The sequence below is a fragment of the Enoplosus armatus genome, chromosome 16, assembly GCF_043641665.1.
Source record: "Enoplosus armatus isolate fEnoArm2 chromosome 16, fEnoArm2.hap1, whole genome shotgun sequence".
Taxonomy (NCBI): domain Eukaryota; kingdom Metazoa; phylum Chordata; class Actinopteri; order Centrarchiformes; family Enoplosidae; genus Enoplosus; species Enoplosus armatus.
In genome coordinates this window covers 20991240-21004505 of record NC_092195.1, presented here as the reverse complement: position 1 = coordinate 21004505, position 13266 = coordinate 20991240, and the positions used below count along the sequence as shown (strand labels likewise).

The 13266-nt window shown below is 45.9% G+C and overlaps 1 protein-coding gene across 1 annotated transcript; it reads left to right on the top strand.

The window, feature by feature from the left end:
• Nucleotides 1-1157: 1157 nt before the first annotated feature.
• Nucleotides 1158-8465, top strand: LOC139298545 (zinc fingers and homeoboxes protein 1-like). The gene is made up of 7 exons (XM_070921191.1): nt 1158-1516; nt 2188-2814; nt 3328-3454; nt 4430-5647; nt 5733-5864; nt 6608-7044; nt 8042-8465. Exons 1-6 carry the CDS (start codon nt 1158-1160, stop codon nt 7034-7036), a joined length of 2892 nt encoding a protein of 963 aa, XP_070777292.1. The 3' UTR covers nt 7037-7044; nt 8042-8465.
• The last annotated feature ends 4801 nt before the right edge of the window (nt 8466-13266 follow it).

Here is a 13266-nt window from a genome sequence, read left to right as displayed (position 1 = left end):
TGGCTCTGTGTCCGGCCGAAGCAGATGGGATCCACGGTGTATTTGGGTAAAAGGCGGAAGACTGCGTATCAACAGACCGAACCAGAGATGCTACAAAGCTACAGCCGCTAGCCAGCTAACTATTTGTTGCAAGATGCTGGTAAACGGCAGCCGATTCACCAGGTAAACACACACCGAGCTGACAGCAGACTGTTATCGGTGTCTGCGGAGCCTCGTACCCGCTGCCACTTGTGGAGAATATACCCGTTAAACACAACGCTCCGCTAGCTAACGTTAGCTAGGAGGATGTTGGTGCGGCTGTTCGGTTGTTGTCGTTCCTCTTTCTCTGTTTATTTATCAGACAGTAAGCTAGCTGAGAGACACAGGACATTAGGAGTCTGGACTGTGCTGGTTAACAGCGCTGTGTCTTTTCTGTGTGTGTGTGTGTGTGTGTGTGTGTGTGTGTGTGTGTGTGTGGACAGGAAGTGCATTTTCCGCTGCAGCCTCAGACTTTGCTAGCAGGAGTTGAATTAAATCAGTTTGGTCAGTGTGCTGCAGGCGTCAGGACTTTCACCCACGCTGCAGTTAAAGTTGCTCTATTTTATCAATAATCTTTAAAGAGCTATTCGCCTGATTGTTGCCCGATTTGTCCCGTTTACCTCAATCACGTGCAATTTACACAATTCACAGCAATCTTTCCAAAGCATGCAACAGATTTTTTGGATTGTTAAAGATTGATAAGGAGCAGCCAGATAAGAAAGGTAGCCAGGGGAATGTTGACATAGGTGATAAGATAACCATTATTGGGAAATTAAATGGTCACAGAAGCTAAGAAGTGGTGCAAGATAGATAATTAAACTAAAAATAGTGTATACACATGAGTAATATAAAGCATGCAGATGGAAATAGCCTGAACCTGAACACACCAAATGAGCTAAAGGAGAAACGTGTGCAGAGTTCGACTGTACTGATTCAAACATGTCAACACGTCTGAATGTGGCCTTAAACAGAAGTGTGTTTATTATCACTTACTTTGTTACTTTCTTGTCTTCAGGAATTAAAGATAACGGAAGAAACATTTCGACTGACGACATCCTTCTTTATGGAGCCACAACAGGGCGACTTGAACTGAGACGGCTTTAATACTCGGCTAGACGCAGCGCTCTCCGGACCTCAGGATGGCGAGCAGGAGGAAGTCCACCACACCGTGCATGGTTCCTCCTCGAGAAAACGTCGACTCGGATCAGGAGATGGAGGACGTCACAGATGCAGGCGAGCCAGAGGACAGTAACGGCGTGGCGACCGTCTCCTCAGAGGTTTCTGGTCTGTTGGAGGACCGGGGCGAGGATCCAGACGTCAGACAGGTCTCAGACCACTATCTGGACTCGAACTTGGCAGAAGGGGGCTATGAGTGCAAATACTGCAGCTTCCAGACTACAGAACTCAACCTGTTCACCATGCATGTGGACACGCAGCATCCAGATGTGGTCATCAACACCTCCTACGTCTGCATGGAGTGTGACTACCACACCAAGAGGTATAATACTGCAATAATAATACTACACCAAAACTTACAATCAAACAATCAGACGTGTAAATCACTCTAAGCATCAGCCAGAGAGCAAGCAGTATGTTTCCCTAGAAAGTATTAATTTGATTTCCAGCTTCTGAAGCGAGAGGATTTGATTGTGATTTTTTGTTTTTATATCATTGTAAATTGAGTATCTTTGGTCTGTGGCAGCTTTTCAATATTTTTAGCATTTTATAGTTTAAACAATTCATTAAGTCGTTCGAAAATGGAAGCAATCATTAGTTACAATCCTACAAAATAATGTTTATTGATTTGTAGAGAAACCTCTACCTGCTACTATACAATAGTTGGTCAATTGGTTCTCCTCTTGTCTGAATTTGTTAGAACCAACATGAAATATCAGCAGTAACACAGCTTTCTTCTGCAAATGAACTTGTTCAGGTGTGGTCATGTGACCTCAGTACAGGAGCTCTGCCAGCCGCAAACAGGATATGAGTCTTTCATGTTTGTAGATTGACAGGTCATAGCGAGTCCCATCATTTGGCTTTGACCTTCGTCAGGGTTATGATGAGATATGTGGTGAACAGTTTCTTCTGTGGATATGTCATGTCTGCCTCATCAATCACATGAAAAAATATGAATATTTAATCTATATATTTTTATCTCTCTCCGTCTAGTTATGACACTCTGCTGGCCCACAACGCTCGCCTCCACCCGGGCGAGGACAACTTCACACGGACGATGGTGAAGCGAAACAACGAGACCATCTTCCAGCAGACGGTCAACGACCTCACCTTCGACGGCAGCTTTGTCAAAGTGGAGGACGACGAGGCGGAAGAGACGTCCCGCAAAGGCATCGCCCTCAGCAAGACGCCCATCATGCGGATCAAGAGCAGACCAGAACCCAAGAAGTTCACCGCCTCGCACAAAATGGCCGTCGACGACGTCATCAAAGTGGAAAGTGACGACGAGGACGACGAGAACAAGGAGCCGCCCACGCTGTCTCCCGCCCCGATGACCCCCGCCGCCGTCGCCCCTCGCCTCATCCCCGTCTCCACGCCAGTGCAGGTCCAGGCCGTCCCGCAGAGCATCGTGGTCAACAGCTCCAACGTGCTGCAGATTAAAGGCGGCCCGGGCGGCGGCACCGTGCTGCCTCCTGGGACGCTGGCTCAGGTCCTGTCGGCCCTGCAGAACCAGCAGAACAGCACTCAGACGCAGACTCAGCTCCTCATCCCCATCAGCAGCATCCCCACCTACAACACGTCCATGGACAACAACGTCCTGCTGGTCAGCGCCTACAACAGGTAAGTGCACCTGGAGGGGCGGGGCCACAACAGTTATTATCCTCCAGTAGAATTCTGTTGCCTGACTCCATGACTGTGTGGTTTTATTTTTAAATGATGGACTTTATTAGTGTGGTTTTGAATGTATCCAACATGCCAAACAGTAGCAGGTTCCAGCTTCTCAAATATGAGAATTTTTGAGAATGTTTTTTTTTTTGTTTGTTTTGTTTACGTTCCCTTTATGTATAACTTCATATAGACTCATACACACCCTGTTGACTGGTGTTTATGTATGTTTTAAGTTACTCTTAGGGGATGTTATGATCTCATGTAGACTGCAGCTCTTTGTTTTGTTGTGTCTCAGTGGGTTTCTCCTGGTTATAAGAATGAATAGAAATGGAAACAACAAAAGACGGCAGCCATGTGTTTTTAGTCCACTTTAACACAGCCCCTGTGGTTCTGTTACTGTGTAATCCTTATTTAACAGCTCACTTTGTAGAAAACTAACAGTCAGACTCTGACTTTGTGTCGTAGGTTTCCGTATCCCTCGGTGTCGGAGATCATGGGCTTGTCTTCACAGACCAAGTTCAGCGAGGAGCAGATTAAAGTCTGGTTTTCTGCTCAGAGGCTGAAACACGGAGTCAGCTGGACGCCGGAGGAGGTCTGTGGTTCACAAGATGCTTTCACGCCACATCACATCCACACCCTGTTTTAGGCTGCATGTTGCACTTCTGTCCCTCACGTGGCAGGCGTGTGACATTTTTATAATTACTGTGAACGTCAGAAAGATGTGTGGAGTCACATTCATCTCCTCAGTGATGGAAAGAAATGAGAGTCGTGCAACCCGCAGGTGACTGTATTTGAAGTGTGATAGTTTCACTTTTATCATGGTGGAGTGACACTGGCATCAGATATAAAGTGCTGCATTTGATGGATCTTCCAGTAGAGTGTGATCTGGCTCAGTCTGTTGTATCAAAGACCTTCTAACCCCTCAAGAGTCAGATTACAATGTGAATTTCTTATTTTGATCCAAAATCTCAATTTAAAAACAAGCAGCGTTTGGAACGCTCTGCCTGAAGCTGGCAGACTCTCAGTCGTTCATCAAACCACTTCATAGGAGTTGTTTTTATAGACTTGCTGTAATGTAATGATCTCTTTATTGATTGTGTGCCCTTTTTTAAGTGGTGCCTCGCTTTCATCGCTTTTTAGCTCGTCTCTTCCCCCGTTTTTGGAATTGATAATAATTTAGTGTTTTGTTTTTAGTTGTTTGCCAACTTCTTGTAGTTAAATTCAGTTTGGTTCAGTGTGAGGGACACTAACTGTTTGTGAAGGGCTTGTGTCACATCACGTTTTGGCAAAGTGCATTTGACTTTAATGTTGTGTTTTTATATTTGCACAGTTAAAACCTGCTGCTTTGCTGTCAAACGTGTCAGTACATACAGAGGGTGTATTTATCAATGCTCACCAGTGACAAACAGCAGCTGACCAGTGCTCTCTTTTTATGCTTCTACAGTGATTCTTACTTCCGTCCAGATACAAACCAGCTCAGCGTGACGCCGTCTCTAGATTTGTCTCCCCAGGTAAGATGAAGTGAAAGTATCGCTGAACTTCTTCTCTTTGTTCCTTCTCTCTGCAGGTGGAGGAGGCCAGGAGGAAGAAGTTTAACGGCACGGTGCAGACCGTCCCTCAGACCATCACCGTCATCCCCGCCAACATCGCTGCAGCCACCAACGGCCTGCAGTCCATCTTCCAGACCTGCCAAATCGTCGGCCAGCCGGGCCTCGTCCTCACTCAGGTGGCCAGTAACGGCAGCACCATGCCGGTCGCCTCTCCCATCACCCTGACGGTCGCGGGAGTCCCCGGCAACCAGCCCAAAGCCGCCGAACCGTCGACCTCAGAATCAAAGACCGAGATGTCGGCCAGCGCGGCGCTCAGTTTGGACGCATCTGCAACCAAACCGAAGAAGTCCAAGGAGCAGCTGGCGGAGCTGAAGGCGAGCTACGGCAGGAGGCAGTTCGCCACGGAGGCGGAGATATCGCGACTCATGCAGGTCACCAAACTGTCCAAACGAGCGATAAAGAAGTGGTTCAGCGACACGCGCTACAACCAGAGGAACTCCAAGGATCACCACGGAGTCCTGTTGAGCGAAACCTCGTCCAGCAGAGCGGCGACGCCAGGAGGGGGCAGAGGGGGGAGGACCAGCGGCGGCGGCCTGAACGACAGCAACAACAGCGACAACAACGCCACCATCGTCATCGACTCCAGCGACGACGCCAGCGATTCCTCCCCGACGTCTGCCAACGCCCCGGGGTCGTCCGGCTCCTCCAGCGACCCGCGGGTCAAATTCCGCCACGCCTTCCCCGACTTCACGCCACAGAAGTTCAAGGAGAAGACTCCGGAGCAGCTGCTCATCCTGGAGGCCAGCTTCCAGAAATCACACACGCCCTCTGACGAGGAGCTGAGCCGGCTGCGCGCCGAGACCAAGCTGACGCGGCGCGAGGTGGACGCGTGGTTCACCGAGCGGCGGAGGATGCCTCCGGCGGCGCCGCCGAAGGACGAGGACGCTGAGGAGGACGGGGAGAAGGCGAGACCGGCCGCGGCGCCTTCGTCCTCGGCTCAGGAGCGGCAGAACACTCCGCCGGCCGGCAGGAAGACGATGAAGAAGACTCCGGAGCAGCTCCACATCCTGAAGAAGGCCTTCGTCCGCACGCAGTGGCCGACGCCCGAGGAGTACGACCAGATGGCGGAGGACAGCGGTCTGCCGAGGACGTACATCGTCAACTGGTTCGGAGACACACGCTACGCCTGCAAGAACAGCAACCTGAAGTGGTACTACCTCTACCAGAGCGGGAAGGTGAGTAAAGTACTGCTAGTCGTATTTGCACTTCTTCAGAGTACTCGGACTTTACTGTATCAATATATAAACGTGCTGGTTTAAGGTGGACGAGGCGCTGAACGGTGGAGCCAAGAGCCAGAAGAAGTCCAGGAAGCGTTTCCGTGGTTGGTCCAGGAGGACACGCCGGCCGTATCCCTGCAAACGCTCCCCACAGGGGGGCGCCACCGCCATAAAGGTCTGTGTGTGCAGGAAACACCGAGCTGCTTGTTCATCAGTGTTCACACGCTCGCTCCATGTCACCTGTAACAGTCTGATACTGCAGACTCTGTTCATGATGACCGACTCTCAGCCAGAGTCGATACAGAACATCCAGTCGTTTCATTTGATTAACTGCTTCAGTCATTTTTCAAGCACACAGAACGTCATCTGGTTCCAGCTGTTCTATAAAATAGAATCAAGAATTCTGAAGACTCTTCATAGACCGAACAAATAATAACGTACTCAGTCAACAGTGAAAAGAAGCGACCTTGAACAGAATACAGATGTTTTGCTGTGAAGCTTGCTCGCTGACAAGATACAACACGTACCGTAAACAAGCTTTCAGACGGAGTATTTCATTTGTATTTAAGGCGGAGGCGAGTACTTTCCTCTGCAGCCGGTCATGTTAAATGTAATTTTCTTTAATGATGTCATGATACACATGAGACATTAAAATCCTGTCACTTTATCACACTGACGGCAAAAATCTTGTAAATAGAGCTGCTCACTGATTATTGTCCACAGTGAAGTCATACAATCAGATTCATATGTATACATGTCATGAGTCTACAGTATTTAATGTACCACCAGACCTCCTGATTAGACAGCATACAGGCATGTTTCCCTAACTGACGAACCAAACGCGCGCTGCTTCTGTAGAATGTAAAGTGTGTGTTTCCTTCAGTGCTGAGGCCCGTTCTTCACGTGTCCCTCCTGCAGGTGAAGTCCGGGAAGTCGTTTCTGAAGGACTACTACCTCAAACACAGAGTCCTGAGTGAGAAGGACCTGGACGACCTGGTGACCAAGTCCAGCATGAGCTATGAGCAGGTGAGGGACTGGTTCTCTGAGACCGCCAGGAGGGCCGAGGAGGGCAAGGAGCCCTTCAGCGACGAGGAGGCCGAGGAAGAGGAGGAAGATGAGGAAGAAGAGGAGGAGGAGGAGGAGGAGGAGGCAGCGGCAGAGCACGGAGACAGCGAGGGAGAGATGGAGCTGAAAGAACAAGGAGAGGAGGCCACCGACGACGACTGCAACGAGGAAGAAGAAGAGGAGGAGGAGGAAGGGGAGGAGGAAGCCGTGGACGACAAAACAATCCCGGGGGAATCTGAAGGTGTCAGCCAATCACAGCCTGAGGGGGAGGAGCAGACATGAGCAGACAGGTGAGCGTTTTGAGTTCGCTTCATTTAGATTCACACAACTGGACGTAAACAAACGTCATACAAATACAAACAGAAACATTCAAAACAAAAAGAGCGGCTGCGTCAGTTTGTCTGTAGAGGATCGTATCAGCTCTAATATGGAAACATGTCAACAGGTGTTACCATCCGCTCCCTCTGCAGGTCAGCAGGTCCAAACACCATCATATAATTCATGTTCTACACACGTTCCTGCTGTGAATGTTGGATCGTTTATTTAAAATGAATCGATCAACAACTTCGATTATCCGTTTGTCAGTTTATTAAGCAGAAATATCAAAGTAAACAAATAATCGACCAATTGATTATGAGTCAGCGTGTGTTGCAGCCTTAATAGTCAAAAACGGGAAGAATTCAAAACATGAATATTTCAGATATGTAGCTACAGTCATATCACCTGCTGAGTTCCCGAAGCGTCACATCTGGATATAATCTCCAGCTCCTCCTGGGGGATCCTGAAGCCAGATCAGAAGTATAATCTCTCCGCTGTGTTGCGGCTCTACTCCGGGGTCTCCTACCGGCTGGACGTGCCCAGAAAACCTCCAGTGAGCCTCCTCCGTAGGGTGTCTTGGCTCGACCTTAGAGACGGGGTGCTCAGACATCCGGGGGGAGCTCCGAGTCGCTGCTCCTTCTCGTCGAAAGGAGCAAGTCGAGGTGGTTCGGCCGTCTGATCAGGATCCTCATGGGCGTCTTCCCTTGGAGGTTTTCTGGGCACGTCTCGCTGTCGAGAGACCCCGGGGCGGATCCACAACACGCCGGAGAGATTAAGCAGTCCGATGAGTTGAATGATTTTAATGCGGTCGACATCCTAAGTTTCCTGTCGTAGGTTCATCTGGAGCGCTCAGTGCCGCTCACGCAGTCGACATCGGGTCGTCGTAGTAACCCCCTAACCCACTTTACGAGCAGCTGCTGGTTCTTCACGTTTCCTGATTTCATTTGGTGTTTCTCTTTTATTCGTCAGCATTAACGTGGCCTCCCCCCCACTGTGGAGACGACGTGCGTCAGTGTTTCTCAGCTGGTGGGTCGGGACCCAAAGATGGCCGCGGGACGCTCAGACGGAGTCACAGCCTCGCATGGATGACGCGTTACTACGACGACGGGTTTGTGCCTTGGAGATGAACTTTGGGTCCTGATGCAGCTGAGAAGCACTGAGGTGATGGAGCAGAGTGAACGGACGAAGCATCGGGATGTGGTTTGTTTCTGCTGATGAACTGTGGGGACCAACCCGCCGTGCAGGACGACGCCTCTCGCCAAACGTCAGCACGAGAGTAAGTTTCCAGCTCTGCTCCTGTACAAACAGCAAGGCTTTTATTTTGGTGAGAATGACGGGGCTTTTATTTTGGCCTTATGTCATTTTTCTTAAAAAAAAAAAAAAAAATCAATGTTTTAAGGTAAACTTTGTATAAAGGACAAAAACAATCCAAAACATTTCTAAGAGGCGAGACGTCGCATGGATCTCTCATACATATAAAATCACCTTTTTCAGAATAACAGACCGTCAGACCTTTTTCTCACGGGAACGTTTTCTCCCCAAACAAGAAAACATTTTGCTGTTCTGAAAGAAAAAGGTTTCTTTGTGAATAGACAACTCAATTTAGTGCCATTCTGTTTTCTAAGTTTTTGTTTTTAAATCAAAGCATCAGTGCTGGAATGAATTCCACGTCGACGTTTGAACTCTTTTGTATTTTTTTCAAGTGATTTGTTCGAGTCTGAACGACATATAATATAATGGGGACTGAACGCATTCAACTCTTATTATGCTTTTATGACTTCTTTTGAATATGGTGATAAGTTCCATGTCAGCAGGTGTTTTGGGTCCATTCAGTTTCAAGGACGTCAACTCAGTTTGTGAATTTACCTCCAAACACACAAATTGCACAAAGGGAAAATCCACCTTCTAAACTTCTTTAAACAGTTGGTGTTAAAATATCTGATCAGTTATTATTTCTTACACAGTGGACTGAAGTTAAACACTACTTTTACAGTTGCATTGTGGGATCATTTAACAGTTGTTTACCTCCAGAAATGTGCAGCTAAACTGATATTAGATATCAATATTTAAGAGTCCTTAATCAATAAACACAGAGGAGATATTTTACAGTGTAAAAATGTATCCGTGCTCTCTGGTGAATAAACTATGTATAATATGCAGATATACTCTGTGATATTCTATCAGGCTTTCATTTGATCAGCAGAGTGTCTGGGTTTTGACTTCTGACACCGTCTCTCAAACCTTCGCAGCTTCAAAAACATGTTGCAGAATAATAGTAATAATGACCTCTCTGCTACACCAGAACCAGCTGTCTTCATAAACAACAACAACAACAAGTTCAAGGGTCCTCTGAGGCTGAAAGGCATTCTGGGAAACGTCGGAAGTCTGGTGGAAACAGAGAGGAGAGACATGGTTCAATACAATAAATCATGAAGTGAAACCTTTTGAAGGTGGATTTCCTCTTTGACGCCCGGCTCCACATTTAGGTTCTGTTTTGATGGTGGAGGTGGTTACTACGACGACGCACTGGGGCCATTGTAGGTAAGCAAAAAGGTTTTACGGAGCCGGGAAGGGGGGGTGATGTTCAGAGAAAGAACTTGAGATGAAAGTTGTACATTTACAAGAAAAACACTCTGATATTCTGTGAGATTATAAAGTCATACTTTCTAATGTTTTTTTGGGAACACAGCCATCGAGGCTTTCGTCACATGGAAGTCGATCCAACCCTGAAAAGTGAGGTGATGCGTTTTTTTGTCTCTGAAATTAAAGTTTTTCTTCTGGTAAATTTCCTCACAAATGAGAAAGAAACTTGAACATTATTATCTCTTGCGTCTCTGAGTGTGAGCCCACGACCCCCCCGGCACCTGCACTGGCACAAATACGCCGCCGTAGGTTACAGATTGGACCGTCAGCCATGTTGTTTTTACACAACGAGCAGATTCATCAGAGTTGATGGACTTGAAAGGAAGATGAACCCAAACTCTGTTTGTGTCTTTGTCCAAAAGAAAAGAAAACGGCATGTGTGCTCTTCTTCAGGAAACAGGCAACTTTACCTCAGTCAGTTAAGCTACAAACTCGGTAAGATTGTGACATTTACAATTTACGACAGTTTTCTTTTTCTAGAGAATTCAATACTGTATGCATGAAAATACAAGTACACAATAATAATTATGTCTCTCAGATGGCGTCTTTTTTTTGTCCTCGCCACCAAAGTGAATAACTTTAAAAAGAAAATAAGAAGAAGACATAGTTATTAGTGCGTTTATTTGCTCAAATACGGGTGAACTAGTAAACGAGATCTTTCAGGTTTTCCACAAGAAATACAGACGATATTTTAGGGACAAGAAACCACAAGCACTTGGCTCTGTTCCCCCGGGAACTTTTTAACTTTTCATATGTGGGGGTAAGAAGAAGAAATAAGCTTTTATTTTGCTTTCCTCTGCTCTCTCTTCCTGTGTTACCTGAAGCGTGTAGTTCTCTGTTAGGATATGCAAACATGGAAGAACAATCAGCGGGTAGAGACGTGGTGAACGTCATCTTTGATTTGGGTTTTTTAATGACTTCATCAGCGACTCGGGATCCTAATATGAGCTCTGTACTTTTGCAAAGTTACGCCTTTCTGCCATTCTTTCAATTGCTTTAATAGCCAACAGTTTTTAGTAGTTAATTTATTTATTATATCTGGACTTTCATGGATATCTTTTTATGTCTGCAAGCAAAACAATAAAAAGTGAAAAAACTGGTTGGATTCAGATGCTGTTTTTTGTTTTAATCTTCTACAAAGACACGTTACAAACTGTGGCCAGAAGTAACCAAGTACGTTTACTCAAGTACTGTACTCAAGTACTGTCTTTGTACTGAATTGAATATTTACATTTTATGCTACTTTATACCTGAACTTCATGAAACAAGTTGTCGCCAACTGTCTTCCTAAATGTGAATATTTGCTGTTTTTTATTTCAGTAAATGAAATGTCTAATTAACTGAGTTACCTGAAGATGTCACTTTGGGCCCTTTGAAATGATTGAATGATCAAAGAAATGAGGGGCAGATTCATCAATACTTCTTTTTATTATTGATTAATCCGCCAGTTATTTTCTCAACTCATCGAGAAGTCGTTTAGTCCATAAAATGTCAGAAAATAGTGAAAAATGGCCTCCAGAACAAAGAGTCAGTAATAATAATGCAGTAATATACAAAACACTGATGGTACCATTCTCCTGCATCATGAGTACTTTTACTTTTAATACTTTTAAGTACATTTTGCGGATGTATAAATACTGTTCAGTTATCGGTTCCAGTTTGTTTTTAGACATTAACATTTAAGAACTTTGGCTTCTTTTGTTAATGAATGTGATGTTTAAATCCATCAAAGTAAAGTATTGAAAAAGTACTGCTTTTCATCAGTACCAGTACTGTGTGGGCACTAATATCAAACATTTTAAACTACCCAGTTTAACCTTTGCTTATAGAGCCAACGTGCTTTGGTGTAAATTAAACTACCTGGTCCGGCGGAGCGCGCAGGCGTCGCATGAAACACTGCGACCTGCGTCTGTAGCCGAGCTGAATGGGTCCAGCCGTCTCTGTGCTGATCTGGAAGCAGTATAACAAACAGAAACGCAGCTGAAATAGTTCAGAGTCGGCAGGGAGGGCAGCACATGTCAACCTTCAGCCGCTCTGACAAGTTACATTCAACAAGTTTTAAGATCCAAACGGCAAAAATATGTGAATGTAATGGGACGAATTAACGTGTACCGCAGTGACGGAGAACTACACATGACCTCCACCCTCAAGTCTGAAGTCAGAGAGAAGAACAAAATGTGATGCAAGATTAAGCAAAGTTACAAGAACAGATCAAAGTCAAACTGTCCAGAAGAGAAAAGCAGCTTCACCTGAAAAGTGATTGATTGATTGATTGATTGATTGATTGATTATCACAATAGATACTTCATGTTCTGATGATGACGTCCTGAAAGATGGATTTCAATATAAAAATGTAGATTAATACGTTTTTTCAGGTACTTTTACTCCAGTACTGTACTTACTTACAATTTTGAGGTACTTACTTTACTTGAGTATTTCCACTGTATAGTACTTTAAACTTGCTGCTGCTTTAATGATAATAATATGATAATACAACAGTGTGAAAGGTGATTGTACTTCTGTACTTTATTGTAAGATTTTGAATGAGTATTTTTACTTTATTTCATTCAGCTTTAAATTCACATTTGTAGGAGCAATTGACCTTTGACCTCTGCACTGTGACTTGCGTGCAAACGGTGATTTCTGCTCTCACGTCTGTGAAATATGTCACATGTAGACGTTTGGAGTTTGTGATGAAACGTTCACGACTCTTTAAACCATCGTCCAGTTTGAACATCCTTCGTTTTGCTGTGCATTTTGTTTCCCGTCAACAGCAGCTTCGTTCCCACACTGAGCCGGTATTTGTCGTCCTTGGTGACCCGCCTGAATCATTCGAGGTATTCAGCGCCGTCGCCAAGTGCGCCTGGTGAAATGCCATAGAAACCAGCAGCACCATAGAAACCAGTCTAACCAGTCCAGGGAACATACTGTTCTCCTCCAGATTCAAACCACTTCCTATGCATACTTCACCCCACCTTTTTACCGGTCGGTTTATCACGCTGAGCTTTACTTTTCGGGGGCTGTTTTGGGTTGATCTCGGTCCTGATTTGGGGTGAATCTGTCAGTGAGGTTGCCACAGACATTTTTCGGGAGCCATGTTGGGGCGTTTTGGCTCGTCAGTGTGCTGAAATAAGGGGTTTGTCTTCTTGTTGCTGCTTCTGCCAGCAGATGGCAGTGTGAGCTCAAGCACCCGCCTCTCCTGACTCTACTGTAAATCATGTAAAGCTGGTTGGGGTTAGGTAATACACCATTTGTTCACAGATCTGGGCATTATCCAGCCTTCCTGGAAGTTCACTGGCTGGAAACCCGCTGCCACTCCGACTTTTTCCCCCCAATTTCTCTGCTTTTTGTTGCCTGTTAGTGAATGAAACATCAGGGGAAAAAGGTTGATTCACGTCCTTCACAACACCGAGCTCTGCCCCATTTTGTGGCGTCGGGTCGCCCTCGAAAACACAAGTTACATGCCGCAAATGGTCTGGCAGGGGCCTCTGTGGAAACACAAGCAGACCGCCGGCCGCGCAGGAGATGAAAGTTGAATGTTTTTAGGATAA

Bases quoted from the DNA above. Each gene is read 5' to 3' on its own strand.
- LOC139298545 (XM_070921191.1), top strand. From the start codon at position 1,158: ATGGCGAGCAGGAGGAAGTCCACCACACCGTGCATGGTTCCTCCTCGA. The intron at 2,815-3,327 runs GTAAGTGCACCT...TTTGTGTCGTAG, and splicing joins CTGGTCAGCGCCTACAACAG to GTTTCCGTATCCCTCGGTGT. The intron at 3,455-4,429 runs GTCTGTGGTTCA...TTCTCTCTGCAG, and splicing joins TCAGCTGGACGCCGGAGGAG to GTGGAGGAGGCCAGGAGGAA.